A 20,388-nucleotide genomic window follows, 5' to 3' on the forward strand; every position below is an offset into this window, starting at 1 on the left:
TCGTTCCAGATTGTGATCACTGAGGAAGTCACTTACCTTGTACGAACACTTTACCACTTGCATTGTTATTGTACGTTATTTTTTAGTGCTTTTTACATAAATTTACGGCTCATGAAGACAAAGAAGAAAAAAAAACAATTACTTTTGTTCCACCGGGTTTTATCAACGCATAAATAAAACGTTATAAGGCGCGTGTAATATTTTTTCCCTTTCGAAAAATTTTATTAAATATTTTATTTCTAAAACGACATTATCACCATCAAATGCGAATGAATAAATAATCAAATAAATAAAGCGAACGTATAAATATAACTGTAATAATGGCCTCTCATCTTCTTCTACGTCGGTTCCCCCCACTTTGCCTTTGCACGGCCTCTTCTTCGGCAACATAAGCCTTAAATAGTCGTGCATAATCGCTCCACGTGTCATTGCTCATTAATAATTTGCTTCTTTTAATTCGACAAGCAGCATCCTTACACGGAGCATTGCTATTCGTGTCGTTTCTGTTCATGTTCTTGTAGTGCTCGATCGATCTCGTAACGAGCGATTCCAACAAGTGTAATTGTTCGGTCGGAAAATTTGCTGCAAATATTATGTAAAAATTAGATGAATCATTATAATATGCGTATTAATATTATTATTATTTTGTTCCTGTACGATTAAGACAAAAACATATTCTTATTAAGAAATCTCATTGTCAGCGTCGATCATTGAAAGCTAATAATTACAAAAAGGAATAAGAAACTTTGTTCGGTAAAAAAAAAAAAAATTATGAGCTTCAATGATAATGTTAACATTAACTTTAATTTATTCATAATCTTAAGTTTGTATTTAATAAGGGAAATTAGTACTTGAATGAATTATCGCCTATTATTTATTAATTAGCGGTACATTAAAAAGCAATATGAATAAACTCCTCCTGTTTGCGAGACTTTACGGAGAAGTTTACGGGAATTATGAATTTTTTGTATAAAACAATAAACAATAAATCATTAAGTAATAATAAGTCTTTGAAAAAATACTTTTCGAGCGTCTAATTTTTACCGACATATAAATTCTACTTACGTTGTTCCATAAATTTGCGTGATATATCATCAACAGCGTGTTTTTTGTGTATAAGTTTCGGTATAAATATCAATAGACAAATAACGGCAATAAATTTGACGATTATCTTAAAGACAATAAGTTTCAGAACAATCTTGATCAAGGTGAAGGCGTCAATTTTCAAGGAGATTGGCCAGCTGAAATCAATAGCGGGAAGGAAGGTAAAAGGGAAGAAGTCAGGTAACGGATGAGATGTGCTGTAAGTGGCCTGTAACGATCCTAGCCCTAAAACGTTAAAAATTCTGTTTATTATTATTATTATTATTATTATTATTATTATTATTATTATTATTATTTCTTCTCTTCTTCTGAAATGTGAAATTTATGGCGATTGTGTTAATGCAAAGCGTATATTCAGCATTAATTTATTCGCACCAGAGCATCTACGTGTTGTTACTTTTATCTTTTTGTACTGTTACACTAACCTTGAATGTTTTTCATATAAATATCACCGTATATACATAATACATAATACATAATACATAATACATAATACATAATACATAATACATTATACATTATACATTATACATTATACATTATACATAGGGTATACAGGAACTTTTAATCAAAGTAATTGTATTTTACATGCAGTTTGATATATTTCACAAAGATATTGCTCATATTATTTAATATAATATCGGCAAGTATTAATCGGACAATATGATTTACACATCATTAATCGCTTATGCTTCTTCTCATATAGAAGTAATTAATAATTTATTAATTTTCAAAAACCACAGCGAATGTAAAATGTGTTATCGCTATCTAATTAAAAAGATAAAAGACTAAAAGGTCGAACATATATCACAAATTATTCAAGCATAAAATAAACAGCAAAGAGAATTTAATATTTTTGTGACAATCAAGTAACTGCTAATTCAATATTATCAAATAAGTAATATATTGAACTTATCATTATACGTAAATATCTTAGACAAAATATAATATTCAATTTTAATAAAGTGATACAATGTATGAAAATATTCATTTCGTTTGTACGAAGAGAAAATTTACTTGAAATAATATATGTTTCAATCGACGCAACATCAATTATCTATTAATACTTAAAAATTATTTTAACTGATATTTGAAAACCAAAGAAAAACAAAAAAAAAAAAAACAACTCAAATACATAAATATATGTAATTAATGAGTGGATATAAATTAGCCAATTTATTTTTTAACAGCAATGATAATGTATAAATAAATAAAACTATTTAATTCAAAATGGTATATAATTGTTTAAAGATAATTTCGATGATTCCTAATCCAATTGTCTTTTCAAAATTTATAGGATTAACCGAGCAGAGGTTTTCATTTTATTACAATTCTACTCTGAAAGATGGTTTAGATTTTAAAAAAAAAAAAAAAAAAAAAAAAAAAAAAAAAAAAAAAAAAAAAAAAAAAAAAACGAAAATTAAATCGATTTTTTATTTAAGTAAATCTTACAATATTAAAATATTAAAATTGTATTAAATGAAGATATACAAAAATCATATTATTAAAGATATCAAATATTTTCACAATTAGTAAATAACATAAATTTCTTATTACGAATTAATTAATAATTTTTTTTTTTTTTTTAATTTATTATTTTACCGTGATTGATAATAATGTATTATTGATAGGAATTAATTTTATTAATAAATCTTATTAGAACAAATAAATTTCTCCGAATTGTTTAGCGATTAAAATAATTTTCTATTACTAGAACTATTAAACAAAAAGTATTGCTTTTATTATGCATTTACTTTTTTTTATTAAAAAATCTATTCTATACTGAAAAAGTATTTGTTTATATTACAATTTAAATATTTTAATGTATGTATAAAAATAATTGTGTAAAAGTAATTATATCGTATTATAGGAAAACAGCAAGAAATTAGAAAAGAAAAAGACTATTTTTCTGTGTTCTTATATAGAAGAGGCATATTTATTATTTAAAGGGTATTCATTTTAAATAACATTGCATAGATAGTAATGATATGAATAATTTTAAATAACGAAATTTTTTTAAAATACAATAGTTCGATCTATATATCTTATATTATTTCTTCATCCAATATCAAAATACTTTTATATATGTACGTATTTGTTTGAAATTAATTATATATTTTTGAAATATTGATATGTATAAAATTATTTGATAATCTTTTGATTCTAAATATTATTATTAATTATATATATATATATATATATATATATATGTGTGTGTGTGTGTGTAAACTTTATTATAGAATAATTCTCCTCAAAAAATCCTCAAACAAACATAAATAAATACAATGATATACTCTGCATCAATGTGTTATTAACATAATGACTTTTTTTTTTAAATTGATACTATTTAATTTGTAAAAATAAAAAAATAGTTTCATAATTATCCATTATTTACTGCCTATTTTTTTTTTTTTTATGTATTCAACATATCTTTTTTTTATTATATAATAAAATGATATAGAAATTTGAATGCATATATATATATATATATATATTTTTTTCTCCTTTTTATAAAGAATTAATAGTATTCAATGAAATCAAATAAAATTGCAATCTGTAAAGAATGTAATAATAATTTTAATTAATCTTACATTTCCCTAATATTTCGTAACTACACTAATAATTTGTATCGTGTTTTAGACTTTTGCATGATTTAACGTAAATCAATGAATAAATTGGATTAGTTACAATGTTATCTCTACCGATATCAATCACTAGAATAAATCGAGTGATTCAGGATTTCATGAAATACCAATTTATAATGTCTAACACGAATTAAAATGCAAAAATTATTAAGAATTATTCCTCGTGTGCATTGAACTGCACGATATATGAACTAAAAAATATACAATTGCGTGCGTCGTAATATATTGTCTTTGCATCTTATCTACTTGAGTTTCGCGTATTAGAGTATAATTGAAAAGCAAATTCCAGCATTGTATTCCAGATTTAAGCGCTCAATGTTCTCCATAAACATACTGCAAAGAAAAACCAAATTCACGAGAGCATACGATACCTCTTCTCTCACCTTGCTGCGACGTTCCATACGCCAGATAAGGATGACCGCTCGATGATGAATACGACGGAGGTCCATACGAATGCACATTCGTAACTTTGTATTTATTGTTAGGCAGTCCGTACGCACCGTAAGAATCGTAGTTAAACTCGGTTCCGTAAGGCACTTGATGCGGTTCTTCGTAAGATAAATCGATCGACGGCACAATGTATGATTTAGCTGGTACGTCGTAAGTATTTCCACTATAGGAGATCCGTGATATCTTGGATTCCGTCTCTGGAGCTTCAAAGCCAAGATAATTAGTGATTTTTCACCTCTCCATCCAATATTTCAATAATGCGCTACCTTTAACATTTCTTTTTTTTCTATTAAAAATACCGATACAGCGACCAACAGAAAAAGAAACAAAAATAAAAAAGCAAACAAAGTAAAACAGAATAATTGTACTCGTAAAAAGGAAATACTTGTCGTTTAAAATATCACTTAAAATATTTCATAATCTCTTACGAAAACCTTAGTTCCCACAATATTCGAGTTCGTCACTTGAAATTTTCTCTCAAGGCTATTAATATTTTCTTTAAACAAGAATTTCATCATAAAATACGTTGACGTATGTAAGCATGTGCGCGGCAAAATTTTTTAAAATAGTCAAATAATGGATGAACGTACCGTGTGGATTGTTGCTACTGCCACTGCTACTGTTACTATTATTATTATGAGTATCCTCGGCACGATAAACGGGTCGAGGAACATAGTCTTGCTTCACATCTTCTTTCATCGTGTGCGAATAATCAAGAGCATCGAGATAACTGTCTTTTGTTGCTGCTGATAAGCTGACTATTTCGCCTTTATTTCGTGACTGAATATTATTACGAGGAAAGATTATGGGATCAGAGGGGGAACCTGGACGGCCATCCGTCTTGACTTTCAGCGAAGATTCAACGTTCAATGAGATTTCGGATATGGTTTGTGGAGGAATATTCTTACTAACATCATCGTAATTACTTCTAGCCTCCATTTGCAAATGAGAGGAGTCACTAGATGGCCAGAAAGTTGAATTGGTATCGTCCGAGATGGTGAGGACCGACCGGGCACCGACTGCTATTATCAGTAGTACGACTGACAATAAATATGATGCGATTACGTAATTTCTCATGGTTCTGAAAATATTTCAATTGTTTTAAAGATTATAAGTATATTGATAAGCACATTGTATGTTTCAATGAAATGATTTTACTCTTGTTTTGTCGCGAGAGTAGACGATAAATGATTATTATTGGTAACAAAATTATATCACTTTCGATAGTTTATAATTGTTTCTACATTATTATTCACTGTCTAATGGGCGGAGGGGGATGGTGTGAAAAAAAATTAAGGTATCGAATAATCTTTTATCTTTACAATTTGCATAAGGAACTTCTATCGTGCAATTTTCGCAAAATTACGAGATAAGTTTCACATAAATTGTTGCAAACGAAGAAGCAATTATGATCTATGAATATTACAATTAATATGTCAAGTTAATATTACAATATAAGGAATAAATAATACTAAAAGTAAACATAAGTATATAAATGTAAATCGATAAAATGAAATGTAGGTCTCTTAAAGCATCTAGTAATCAACATCTAAATTGTGTTGAAAAACAAGGTCAGTGCTTACTTCCGTTGGAATACGAAATCGGCAACTTTATATGAATACTGATGAAAAATTTGCGCGCTCGCGGCCTTTTACTTTAAACTTACGAACGATAGATATGCTAATTATTATAAAATAATTATTATAAATTATATGTTCGATTGAATGTATCTTTTTAAAATGTTATTCTTAATGCATATTAAATTTTCAAGGTTATCCCTGTTAAAGTCAATTAAATTCATTTAACATATAAGACAATATTTTATAATTACAATATGTTTGATAATTGTGAATAAAAATTGCTCGATTCCTATATATTGTTGATATTAATTTCGACAAGTCTCTTGACACATTCACGAAACAAATTAAAATGAAAATATCTGATTGCTCATTATGTATTTAAAAATTATTATTACCATTATTCCAATGAAATAAAAATCTTAGTTACGAGCTTAACAGTACGAATTATAATTTAAATAAATAATTTATTTAAAAAAAAAAAAAGAAAAAAAAAAAAAAGAATAAGAAAAATATATATTACTTCCAATTGAAAATCTTGACCGAGTCAGAGTCGATCGAGGGTCTTGATCTGTGTATTATTAAGAAAATTTTTCTAATAATTGTTATTTCAAGATGCAACTTTCGAATTTCTCCCTTTCAAACGAAATAACGAGTACAAACTATCTCGGCGATATTACATATGATAAAAATTTATATCTTAACTTATATTTGATAAAACTTTGCGATGCACGTATAGGAAAGGAAAGTCGTTATAAAATAGTTTTATGCCAAAGTTAAAATGTTCGACTTCGACAGGGACTTGGATTGGATTTCCCACAAGTTTATTGAAAATGAAAAAGTTAATTCAAGTCGATGTAAGTAGATTTTATCGTAAAAAAAAAAAAAAAAAGAGTGACAAAAAAAAAAGGGAAAGAAAGAAAGAAAAAGGAGCTAGTTTATCTTATAAGATTATATCTTGTAATAAACAGAGTAGGAACGAGCAAAGGTGAACAAAAAGTCACTTAATTACATCGAGCTCCTAGGTATCTTCTGCGAATTCAATCTGACAATGACGAGAACTCACCTCTTTTCTTCTGAAACGAAATGACGATCCTCGATTGCGCTTCACGCCAATACGCAACAGTGAAGAAAAAAAAAGCGCATGGAAGAGGTGAGAAACCTCTACCACCGTGTCCCTCTACTCTTCGTCCCGCGATTGTTGGTACCACCGACCCAAGGCCTTGGAGGCTGCACTGGCACCACACGCCGTACAACGAACCTTGCGAAGGTCAAGAAAAACTTATCGTTGTCCCATGATGTTGCTCCTTGACACTTGCCCACGACTCTCGCACGCCCGCGATATATAAAAAAAGTCACGGTCAGTGCCGCTGACTATATACTCGTTTCGGCGGTAGGGGAACTTTACTAGGTTACTATTTCACGCTCGCCATACCACCGAAATATGTTCGTGCACGATTACCAGTTGATTGACGGGGCCATTGTTCCGCGTTACTTTCACTAAGGCGCCGCTTCATTTTCTTCCTCGCATTGCGAAAATTGCGAAAATTGGCCCGAGAATTGCGACAGGGGCTTATCGATTAATTCGGATCTGGCTTCGCTCCATCATGAATTTTACTATCTAATCCGCTTAAATGTAATTGTATCGCATTTTCCGAGAGGTTATTTCGAGCAAAAATTAGCAGAATATCGACTTATCGGTAAACTCAATGTGCATTGTAGTTGCATTAGAGCAAAAAAGGGTCATTATTACACAAAATGTTAATTTCTCTCTTGAAAAATTCAAGTGTCGTTGTATTATCATCTTTTTTTTTTCTTTTCTTTGTTTTTTCTTTTCTTTTTTTTTTTTTTTTTTCATTTATTAAAGCACCGTTGCAAAGACGTGATGCATGTATATTATGAAATTTTAATTAGAATTTGTTATTATTAAGTGGTAGACTTGATCATAAATAGACTTGACTAACGATATTCATTGGTAATTCCTTAAAAATATCCTTTTTAATAAAGAAAATGATTTTGATGCTCGTTCGTTAAATATTATGCGTGCTATGAAATGATGAAAAATCCAAAGTTACGAAAAGAAATTAGCGTAATAATGTTGTAATTATCAAAAATACTGCTATTTTCGAGAACTCTGCGTCAGAATGAAATAGCATTAAGATACTTGAGATTACGATATTGATTTGTCAGTCTTTTCTTGACAACATATTGGATCCATCCATCTCCTACATATGATAGGAACAAAAATTATCTGCAAAAAACTTCATTGCTCTTAGAAATCCTATGAAAATAACTTTATCCAATAAAAATGAATGCAACTTATTTTTATGAGATCTCGTCAAATCTCATTGTTTGTTCACATTGTTTGGGAATATCTTAAAAAGAGATTCCTGGCCATTTCAACATAATTCAAATACTCACAAAAGCATAATAAAACTTTATCAATCTTTCGAAAGCATTTACGAACTATAATATAAGTTTGTAAATTGTTAGATATGGAAGCACGAGCCTAATGTTGCTCCAGAGACTTTAATTTTAATAATAATCGCGTTAGTAGGTATCGTTTTAGAATTTCTCATCAATTACATATGTAAATCTTAAGACTTTAGCGAAGTAATAAAGCCATAATAAAAATGACTGTTGCATGATCTGTGAGATATTCCAAATGCATAAATCTTACACGGTAGATTAAAAATTAAAAGACTTTGAGGCCCATTATTATGCATGGGACAGTACTAAGCAATAACGGTCTTCGATCCGATCCTTCGTTTCTTAAACGATTCTTCGATCCAGTGGCACACTTTTATACTCCTAGTGACATCGCTGCACAATTGGTCTTCTTAATTCGGAATTCGAAAACAAGAACTTTCAGACATTATACCTCTTTCACCATTTAAATTCCAAAATTGCATTTTCGGCTCACACAATCACGTTTTATCTGGCGCATTTATGCATAGACTTATAACAACTTTCCTATGCTTTCACTGGCGAGCAACATATTTTCCATCATGAAGTCTATTATTCTCATTTTTTTCTTAACAATGATGGCGAATCTAACAGTGATATAAGGGAAAGGTAAAAAAAAAAAAACAACAAAAAAAAATAAAAAAAAAAAATCGAGCTGTTGAAAGAGTCGAATAACCGGTAGATTTTGTGAGATTCATATCGCCTAGTGGAATTCGTTGACAATGTTGAGCATTTATCTCTATTTAAGATCCTGTTTCTCCATCGTCACAAGATCTTCGTGATTTCGTTAGAACTTTTGGCGCATTTGACTAGACATTCCTGTTTTTCATATATAGAAGAAAATGTGACTTTCTTTACGAGAGCCTCAGATTTATGTCTATCCTTTAGTAAACTGTTTTTAGCGCGATATTATTGCTTGTCGATTGTCAAATATTGCTTTTCAGTTAAGAGTGATTTATCTCTTAAATTAATTTTAAATGAAAAAGTTTACTAATAAGACATTTATCATCGACGATATACATAATTTTATTTTCTATTGTAACATTGTGTATTATTTGAAATAATTGGCAGTAACGTATTATGCCACTTGTTGTTGAACGACGAAAGCGACTAAGTAAACAATTTAATCATTAATTTTCGAATTCGAATTCGTGAGAGTGTGTATGCGATATGCTTAAGTAAAAATAATGCAAATATAATAGGATAATTTGATAAACTGATGCAGATGTGGCAGTTCTCTAATTATATGAAAATCCAATACGTTTGATTCGTTTCCAAGCAACCAAACAGAATTATTGGGCAAGTTCGTTGTGCAGTGTTTGGTGAACATTAAACTTGCGGCTATAATCGACGACAATGACAATTATTACAAAGTAAAATCATTTTTGACTCGATTGTATAATAAATTTCATCAATATGGCTTATTAAATTCAATTATCTTTGCCGTATAGGTGGATTAAAACAGGAAATGCGCACGATTTTGTGTTTTTGGGAAATGAAGTAATCGCCACTGCATCCGGAAATCATGTGATATTTTATAATTTGATAACAAAAGAAGAAAAAATCGAATATTTTAATAGTCCGACGAGGGGCGAAGGTGTTTGCTGTCTGGCTGGACATTCGGTAAATTGCGCAGTGCTTAAATATTTTTATGAGAGAACAAGAAAATGTAATCCCCAAAAATTGAGCACAATTGAAATACCAAATTGGATAGAATTTTTATTTTTAAAATTCGTGTATTTATTGTATATCGTGAAAGATCATAATTGTAATTATTATTTGTTGAAATTTCCAAAAATGCATGATGGTATTATCAAGTATACATATATATATATATATATAATAAATTATTTTTCACATTTATTATAATTAACTCACATATTAAAAAAACAAATTATGCATATATATATATATGTTTTTACGCGCGCGCGCGCGCGAGTGTATTCCCATTTAAATGCATTGTAATGTGCAAGTTAATTATCAATGAAAACGAGACGAGATAAAATAAATAGAAAAGTGTTTAAGCTGAAATATCTTTCCAGGTCATTCCGATATTTTCTACGGTTGAACGATGTTATCATCCAAAAATCTATATTCACGCGTATCCACGAATTGAAAAAATTGCTGAATGCAGACTAGATAATCAGCCAAACTCATATATATCCTGTTGCTTTCTTGGAGCTGAATATCTCATAAGTCTAACATCGCATCCAGATTTCCATCTTATCTTATGGTTTTGGAAGACTGGAGAGAAAGTAGCGAGTATTGACACGCCGTTTATCGACAATTTTCAATCAATTGAGTGGGTTATGCTTTCGTTTTTTTTATTATCTTTTTTTTTTTTCTTTTTTTTTTATACAATTTTTATACAGCGAAATGTGTATGTAAATACGATGAGCTAAATTATTTAATTATTTAAAACATACTATTGAACATATTGAATTATTATAAATTTGAGCAGCAATTAAATTACGAAACAAAATATTAATTATTAAGGTGTAATTATTATAATTTCCAGAGCATCACTGAAGCCATCGAATTTAATATATCAATTTTCTCCCACATTGGGCGAATTATTAACATATGACATTCATACATATTTCAAAAAGGCTACTGTAATTAAGAATTCGATAAAGTTAACTAGTGACAAAATTGTATGCGTATGCTGGGCAAATAATGGTAATTTGTTATTGTGCGACGCGCTTCAGAATGCATTTATTGCGAGTAGCGATGGTAAGAAGATGCAAATGATCGTATGTAAGGATCGGAACATTAATCTAGAAGATCGAATTTTTATTCTCTCTATTAAAGATGCATTTGTTACGTTGGACAATGATTTGCAGTTAAACGTATGTGTAATTATGAATTCTTTTAATTTAACGATAGATTAAATGTTATATATATATATATATATATATATATATATATATATATATATAGAATTAGAGTTGATTGAATGTTCAAATTTTAATAATTGATTAGATATTTTAAATTGCATAAATATAATACCTACCTATAGGCGAATATATTTCTCACTCGTGCATTTAATTTAAGATTTAATTTAAGATTTGTAAGCACTTTATTTCGATGAAATTGAAATTCATACTATTTGATATTGAGCTTTTCAATAATTCTATTAAAATGGTATTTCTCATCTTTTTTTTTTTTTACTATAAATAACATTAATGTTAACAGAACCTTGATTTATTTAATCTTATTTCATTCATATATTGTTTATGTTTTTTTTTTTTTTTTTTGGAAATATTTAATTTTTAATTTTCGTATTTAATTTTTAATTGAATTCCTCGTTTGTTTATAATATTCAACTTGACAAAAGTTTATATGCTTGATAAATGTATATACGTACATATACATATTAGGTACGTGGCATATAAAAAACATACAATTTATTTTCTAGTGCTACCATAAATCTCACGAAGACAATAATTTAGGAGAGACTTGGAATACCGTGTGGTTTATGAAACTTACATGCCAAATTCTGAAAATGACACTAACACGTCATAAAGAAGCAATTTTACTTTATAGCGAAAGCGGAAAAGTATTTGAATTATCTTTAACGAATGAATATAAATCAGAGTTGAAAGAAGTATTTAGTAATTGTCCAAAAATTAAGTTTCTACGCATATTAAACCCAGAAAAAACATATGGCATTATCGTCGATGGTTTTAATTGCTTAATGCTTGTTAATTTATATAATGGAAATATTACTGCAAATTTTCAAATCGATAAAGACGATGAGGGTAATAAAAATAATGCACATATATTTTAATTTACTATAAGAGTAATTTTAATTGAATTGTAAAATTTATTGCATTTTTAGTAGTTTACTTGGACACGCATCCGTACATGCCATTTTTGTCTATTATTACATCGTCTGGTAAATGTATTTGTTTTATCGTATCAATAGAGTACTTTAAAGTTCTTAAATTAATACATTTGCAGCGTGATTCTTTAAATACGATTAAATTTTCGATAAATGGTAATTTATTAGGTATAGCGTCTGAGAAACCATGTATTATGTATTTGTTAAAAACAGTTGTAAAAAAAGATATAAAGGTAATTCTCCATATAAATGTGGAAAATTTGATTGTTGATTTTTTAATTTTTGACCACGGCAAACAAATGCAGATTTTAATTCTTTTTAAAACATGTTCGTATGCTTCTATTGGTAATTTTATTGAAATATATTCAGTAAATAGATCTGATAATTTAATTTATAAGAATCATAAAATTTATAGTAATAGTTTTTATAAGAATTTAAGTTATGGTTTAGGAAAGGCTGATGACTTTTTAGGTGTGCCATATCTTTCTAAACATCTACATTTTTTAAAAATCGAGGTACTATCTGTAACTAGTTAAATCATATAATAAACAGGATAAGGCATAATTATAAAAAATGTTTTCTTTTCATTCTTTCTTTTTTTTTCTTTTTTTCTTCTTCTTTAGAATAATTACAAATCAATAATTTTAGTTAATATTATAAATGTGGGACATAAACTTAGAAAATTTGATTTGAATATTTCACAAAAACGTATTCTCACAAGTGGATTCGATGGCTTTATTATTTTAAGAGAAACTTCAAACTTATCAAAACCTAACATGAATTTTATGGTGCATCATTATCAAGAGTATGGTACAAAATATTCAATATCCGCAATTAACGATAAAATGATTGTCTGCTTAGGTAGAAATGGTAATCTTGTTGGACTTCAAATTTGGTAAATTTACACTTGTAATTGTTTTCATAAAAGATAATATTGAACACGTAATGTTGAAAATTAATTAACTAAAAATTAACTAATTAACTAAAAAAAAAAAAAAAAAGCGAATTGGAAGAAAATATTGTAGCAGAAAAAATGGAAGAATTACAATGGGAATGTAAAGAGAACGGCAAGTTTTCTCTTTGCAATGATCAAACATGGTTAGAACAAAAGAAAGCAGACGACATCCAAGCTGAAGAAAATAAATCAACAGCTTTGAAAAAGGATATTCTAACCGACATAAAAATATTGAAATCTAAGGTTATTCCAAATTGTATTAATTCCCAATATTATTATTTATTAGATTTATCTACGTCAATAAACTATTATAATTATTAATAATTGCGTCAAATGTATATTTTTAGATCAAAGAATTATTAAACTTAAATGAGAATAAGGACTCTGAATTTCAATTGCCAGTCTCGATATTTGATTTTAATAGTATTAAGAGAAAGGAAAAAATCAGCGTTGCTTTACACAAACAACGGGAACAGATTAATCTGAGATTAAAACAAGAAATTAGTCAAATCGAAAGTGTTATTAACTATTTAATGAAAAATTTTTGGAATACGTTTCAGGTGCCTCATTGCATTCTTCTTTCTTTCAATGGCAATACGATTGTCAATAATTTTTCATTACGTCACTTAAATGAATCTGAAAAAATTGATGATCATTTTATCGAAGTTTTTGATACCCCATTATCAAATATATATGCTGAGCATACTGATAATAAAGAAATTGTGTCACGTCTTAAATTACTTACGGCAGTTACTGCCTTTGGTTCCCGTTCTTATACGCTTGATGATAAATGTTTCTTAGAACATAGCGATGCTATTATGCTTTCTGGATCAAGTAGTTTCAAATGGTTAAACGATAATACTCCAATCAGTCAGTTAATGAATTTAAATTGTAATCCAAGAAATTATGATATAGCTACTTCTAAGGAATATAAGTTAAAGGTAAACGCGAATTAGCCTAACTTAGATTAATTTAAACATAAAAGTCGTTATGTATCATATAAATATAATACAATTGTTCATTCATATTTTACTAATTTTTAAAGATGATATTTAATGAAAAATTTTACCAAATTAAAAAGCTGAAACATCAAGTATTGAAAGAAACTTCCGAGCGATTGATGAAATTAGATGAATTGAATGGTCGGTTAAAAAATTTATTCGGAACAGTGGAAAAAGATGCTAATAAGTTCAATAATATAAAATGGCACTCGATGGAAGTTCTGGAAGAAATAATGAATGATGATAAAGATGCTTCGCCCGATATGATAAATAATTGTTTAAGTAATCAAAATAAAGGTGTGATATATGATTATGCATTTCGTGAAGAGAAACTCGATGAAATGATGGATGGAGTTTTAGAGAAGAGGTAAAATTTAATAAAAATTAAAATACGTATGTCAAATAATATTTTCCAATTTAAATTTCACTTGTAAAATATCAGATGGGAGGATGAAATAGCGAAAGATATACAGAAGCCGTATTGCTTAACGTTTAAATCTCCGTCAAAATATAATGATGAAGATATTAAGGCTGTAGAAGCTTATCAACAAATGGTTGAAAATTTAGAAATCGAACGAGAGAAATACAAAGTTCACTTAGTATCTGAAATCAATAACATAAATGGTATATAATAATTATCATATGAATATTATTAATGTTATAAACCATATTAATACGTCTATCTATATATCTATATAACTAATATTTGCATTTAAGCTAAAATACGAGGCGACATCGATGATTTTGATAAAAGAATGCATGCTCTTGCTATAGAAAGAATAAAAATTCAATCGGCTGTATTGCAAGAATTTTTATTGCGATTAAACGAGGAAAGGTATCGAGCTTCAACTGAGCACGAAGAGAATAAAATGTCTTTACTTATAAATAAAGATTTAGTGCAATTGGAAGATAATTGTCAAATCATAATAGCCGAGATAGCGAATGTTAAGCCCATCATTTTGGAACTAAAAAGTAAATATGAAAATTTGCGCAAACGGGATAAGGTTTTGGAAGCTAAATTACCAAGTGAATTTATGGATTTGAAACAATCGATGCTGGAACATTTACTTCGACATTACAAAAGACGCCCAAATATTGATAAATTTAATTACATATCATTAACTTGTTTAACAGAAATGTGCCTCTGTTTAATAACTGATAGAAATTCCCAGATATTGCCCAAGGAGTATTTAGATTTTTTATGTAACATGGATGCAATGGACGCGATGCCAACAAATTTGCCATTTCAAATTGATAGTACACTTTGGCAAACATTTTGTACATTACGACGCAATAAAGTAGAATCGGAAATTAAGGTATTGTATCGATATTTTCTCTATAATCTACCCTTAATTGAAATATATTTGTATTTCGATGAAACTCTTGAATTACATAATAGCCATTGTGAAATTTAATTTCTTACATCATTACATTGAATGTCAGATAAAAATGGCTGCCCTAGAGTTAGCAAATGCCGAGCAAACGCATTCTTATTTGCAAAGGTTGAATTTATCGATTCAAAATAATATATGTACAATTAAAAGTACCATCGCAGAACAAAAGCAGAAACAATTAAAAATGACAGATAATTTCAATGTACAAATTGTTTTAAAATCTGAACAGATAGAAGTCGATTTGTCAGAATGTTTTAGTAATTTTAACAATGCTACTCTCGTCACGTATAAGCATCTCACGGAAATTAATGGCAATATTGTAAAAGAGGGAAAGAAAAATATTAATGTCATACGTGCACGAATGAGTTTGAGAAAATCTATACTTTTGCTGGAGTGGAAATATCAGTGTTCACTTACAAAAGTAAAGCACTTAAAAGAGCATTTAGCACTCGTGCAAAATACAAAAGTAAGTATTCTTTTTGTTTCGATTAATAACTTTAGATTGGCACAATGGAAGGTGAATCAATGGCGTCTAGAGGGTTGAGAAAAATATGAATTATGTGTGTTTCTTGCAGGTTAAAAAAGCTATGCAAAATTATTTAATGGAGAGGCTTGGGGGAAAAATTGTTAATAAATATTCAAGGACTCGTGATGTATTGTTAAATTCGATGGAAAAGGTAATGTCTCGTTACAAAATCATCCAAATGAGCTTATATAAATGACAAATTTAGAATTAAAATATGCTAAATTTTATAAATTATGACAAATGAGATTAGATTTTTCGCGAACATTTTTAATTAATTGCTTTCTAATATACATTTGTAGAAATTTCAAAGGATGTTAAAAGAGAAAGAAAGCACGTTTCAAAAGCTTATGATCGAGATCAATTATTGGCGCAAAATGAATGGACAATTAATAAAGGAAATTGACGAACTTTCGTCAAAAAAACTGGAACAAAATTTAACTGTAGACGGGAACGATTTACGAAAGAGAAATAGGATTTTTAAAAAAAATCATTTACGTTCTATTATGAAGAGAACAAGTCTTGTTGAATATATAACAGCGAGTCGTAATAAACTTTTTTACTTACAAAATCAATTGGAGTTAATAAAATGGAAAACTTATCCGGTGCTGTACTATACGAAAAAAGGCTTATTATAAGAAAAAGAAAAGGTATATAGTTGTAAGATGAAATATTGTTAAATTTATTTAAACAATAAAGGCATAGATGCTTTATGAAATAAAGAAATTTCCAGCGTTAAATATATTGTATCGAACTTTTATCGTAATGTAATATTATAAGAAAAATTTTCCCTCGTCATTTCATGCATAACAATGAAATAACCGCTTTATCATGATAGTTGCGCATGTGTTCAAAAGTGAAATAAAATTTTGAATATGCAGATGATGCTTGTTTAATTTCGATTAAAGACTTTAAATTAACCGTTAAAAAAAAAAACAAATCAAAAAAAAAACAAAACAAAAAAAAAAACAAAACAAAAAAAAAATTCGCAGTTCCTAAAAATATCTTTTGTTTACTTATGAAGAAATAGTAAAGATATCGTTATATTAAGTCTGAAACACGTTTGCACGCGACCGGAGTCGTAAATGCTTTGAAAACCAAGGAGAAAACAAGGAAGAGAGGAAGAAACCACGTAGTCGCTATGAAAAAGGTAAAATAGGGCTCATCAAAACCATAAATTTCATCGCTTTATCTTATGCGGTTTGAACTTTGTTAGCTCGAACGCAGAGTTTCTTTGAGCCTCATTTTTTTCCCTGTTTTTTCTTCTTCCTCTTCATCTTCTTCTCTTTTTCTTTTGTTCTTTTCCTTTTTTATTTATTTTTTTCTTTTTTCTTTCTTTTTTTTGTGCTGCATGCAGTTAAAAAGAAAGTGTGCACAAAGTTTTGGTAAAATTATAAAAATACTCGTGGTCAGCGATACACACACTCCATTCATTATACAATAAAAAATATCGAGAATTTATACGATGGGAGGAAGAACTTTGTGTTTGAAAATCAAGTGAAATAAAATGTTCTTTAGAATACGAGGTCGTATAATCAATTAGTTGGTACTGTCGTTATTGATTGTCGTGTCAAAAAATAAAAATTATTTGCTTAAAAAGCTGTAAAAATGTCTGGAATAATAAAGCAAAGGGCTGATTAGCCACAAGTCAATTGGTCTACAAGACGGCCTATGACACATTTTTAAATTAGACAAAGCAACAAGCAAGAAAGGATTGCGCATACGCGTTTTGCAAATGTCTGCTTCGTGCTGGATTCGACAATAATTTCACATTGATATGCCGTACTAACCGAATTTGAGCAAATACATAAAAGCTCGAGGAGTCATTACTAATCGCCGTAATATCGCAGACATCTGGTAATGGCACACATTAGTTATCAGGCGTTAGAGACTCTCGGAATGGCAGTTTCGCGGTGAGGACGAGCGCGGAGATTATGGGAAGAGAGAAGCCTGAGACGCCCAAGTCGATCCTTTCGCCTTCGTGAGTCGACGAGGCGAAAGCGAGCGCGCGAGCGAAAGAGCGAGAGAATCGATGGCGGATAAAAAGCCGGAGGAGCAGCATCGGGCGGATGGGCTAGCAAAGGAGACGATCCCCTCCATTTTCGGTCCGGCAAAGGAAAACAGCACTCCTATATAAGGTTGTTGGATGAATATTCCGAGCCAGGCCATCCTGGCACACTCTCGATCTTGAATTTGCCGAGCTCGGCTTAATTCGCGCGCCTTGCACACATTGTCGAACCCGCGGCTGACACCGAGATTTCCTTGCGTCTCTCTTCGACTGATCGCCCGCCCGTAGCCCCACGACCATGGCGATTAAGTGGATATTCTTGAAAGTATTGCTGATAATTGGGGCGGTACTGGCGACTTACGCCAGGAGCGAGAAGAAAGTAATTTGTGAGTAATGTAACTATTACCGACCTGTCCTTTATTGGCGAGATTTATTATCGGATGCAGTAGATTGAAGTAGTTTTATCTTGTGGCGAGGGGTGGGGGATGAAGGGCGGGGATTATTGGTGGAGGGATGGGGGAGAGGTCGAGGGTAAGACGAAAGTCAGGAACTTGGGAGTGTGTCGTTTGTTAAAAGAAATTGATTTTGGCTTGACTGTGCATCGATCATTGACGAGGCCTTCCTCGATGAAACTTACTCAAATATTATTTATACATTAATTTATTATGAATTTCAGGTAGAGTATATTTTATTTTTTATCATTGGAACCCCCCTTAGGGGCAATAATTTAATATACTGATTTATTATAAGAATTAATAAATCAGGTGTACTGTTAGCTCGTAAAAGTAACGGGGATAATAACTACGCTTTAATAAGATAATTTATTTGCTATTTCGACTTTACAGTTTGATTAAATTTTTATATGAGAGTCACAAACGACGATATTACATGGAATACATTGTTTTAATAAGCTATTGATTTTTTGAATTACTGATAACAGCTTATAACGTGCAGGATAGTTTAGTGTTTATTGTGTCGATAGAAAGTTCAGCTCAAAAATATTATCCCTTTTCGTCAATTTACGAACGTTGAACGACTAACGCAACTAAATGATATAGTATAGGCGTCGACATATTCGATATAAATAATAGGATAATAGATATTTGGTAAAACTAAAATTATTATTTAAACGAATGGTTGGATGTGCCGTATTTGTTTCGTTAAAATAGATATTGATACTTAGTAAGTTAAAGCAGCCTTTTGTATTACGACAATCCTTGCCACGAGATAATCAGACTTTAACGCAAGTATTTTTAAAATAAATAAGTGTCTAGATAGTAGAGTAGCGTTTTAGTGATTATCGCGCTCAGACACGCAGACAAATACACAAACAAACACGAACGGGCACACACGCACAGAGAGAGAGAGAGAGAGAGAGAGAGAGAGAGAGAGAGAGAGAGAGAGACAGACACAAATACAGAGACATAGGCAGAGAGTCAGAGGGGCGGTAAGATTGCTCGATCAACTTTCTTTCCTGAATTGCGTAACATGAGGAATGTGCCGGGTGCTTATTTCTTCCTCCATTTACCAGTCACGATGTGCGTACCCGAGATTTATTGGGACGACTGCATACAAATGAAGGTGGACTCGTCGAAGAAAGGGATACCGATTTCCTGTATTTCCGGGCGCGACCGCTACGAGTGCATCGACAAAGTCGGTCGCAAGGAGGCGGACATCGTGGCCGTCGATCCCGAGGACATGTATCTCGCAGCGAAGCACGAGCTCGCCTCCCGAGCCCAATACAACATCGTCGAGCAGGTAATTAGATGATGGGGAATGGGTCTTCGGTGCACCTTCGTCGTCTCGCGTAGCCGGCTCCGAGCCTCCCACAACAATTATGCCCATAGAATATAAAGAGTACGGTACGCCGGCTGAATTTATACGCGGCTTTTTAATACTCGAAACGAGCATTAGAGCTGTGTTCTCCAACGAAATCTGACGATTGTTCCATTATAATGAAAATGTTGTTCACTGGACGGAATATTTCCTCGAATTATGCCGAGTTGCAAGTTTTAACTGGCACTTCTTTAGTCGCGCGCTCGCTCATTAGGCAAGATAATAATCATTAAACAAAATTATAATCGGCATCAATCAAATACATAACGTAAAATTATTGTAGTTATTATTATTATTATTATTATTATTATTATTATTATTATTATTGTTGTTGTTGTTGTTGTTGTTGTTGTTGTTGTTGTTGTTGCTGTTGTCGTTGCTGTTGTCGTTGCTGTTTATTATTATTGTTGTTTATTATTTTAGTTAAAAATGTAATTAAAGCTGCTTAACTGTTATTACTGTCGGAGCGGGTTAATAACGCCGAAGCATGTGCTTTAGCAAACATAATTAGCCTGTTTTATTATGATGAAAAGAGGGTCGGACAATTATTAATCTACTTAAATTATTCAACATTTCGTTAAAATA

At 30.3% G+C, this 20,388-nt stretch overlaps 2 protein-coding genes across 2 annotated transcripts in view; one reads left to right on the forward strand and one right to left on the reverse strand.

The window, feature by feature from the left end:
- Positions 1–284: 284 nt before the first annotated feature.
- Positions 285–5,276, reverse strand: LOC105361833 (uncharacterized). The gene is made up of 4 exons (XM_011499115.1): positions 4,790–5,276; positions 4,133–4,402; positions 1,066–1,329; positions 285–582 (listed from the first exon to the last, which is right to left on the reverse strand). The coding sequence occupies exons 1-4, from the start codon at positions 5,274–5,276 to the stop codon at positions 329–331; spliced, it is 1,275 nt and encodes a 424-aa protein (XP_011497417.1). The 3' UTR covers positions 285–328.
- A 12,768-nt stretch (positions 5,277–18,044) lies between these two features.
- Tsf1 (transferrin 1) overlaps positions 18,045–20,388 on the forward strand; it is a 9,182-nt gene continuing 6,838 nt past the window's right edge. The window contains exons 1-2 of the mRNA XM_011499117.1: positions 18,045–18,353; positions 19,499–19,725. Of these exons, the coding sequence (XP_011497419.1) occupies positions 18,266–18,353; positions 19,499–19,725 (315 nt within the window). The 5' untranslated portion in view covers positions 18,045–18,265. The remainder of the gene's footprint in view (positions 18,354–19,498; positions 19,726–20,388) is intronic.

Source organism: Ceratosolen solmsi, unplaced genomic scaffold (assembly GCF_000503995.2).
Source record: "Ceratosolen solmsi marchali unplaced genomic scaffold, CerSol_1.0 scaffold2, whole genome shotgun sequence".
In the NCBI taxonomy this organism is placed as follows: domain Eukaryota; kingdom Metazoa; phylum Arthropoda; class Insecta; order Hymenoptera; family Agaonidae; genus Ceratosolen; species Ceratosolen solmsi.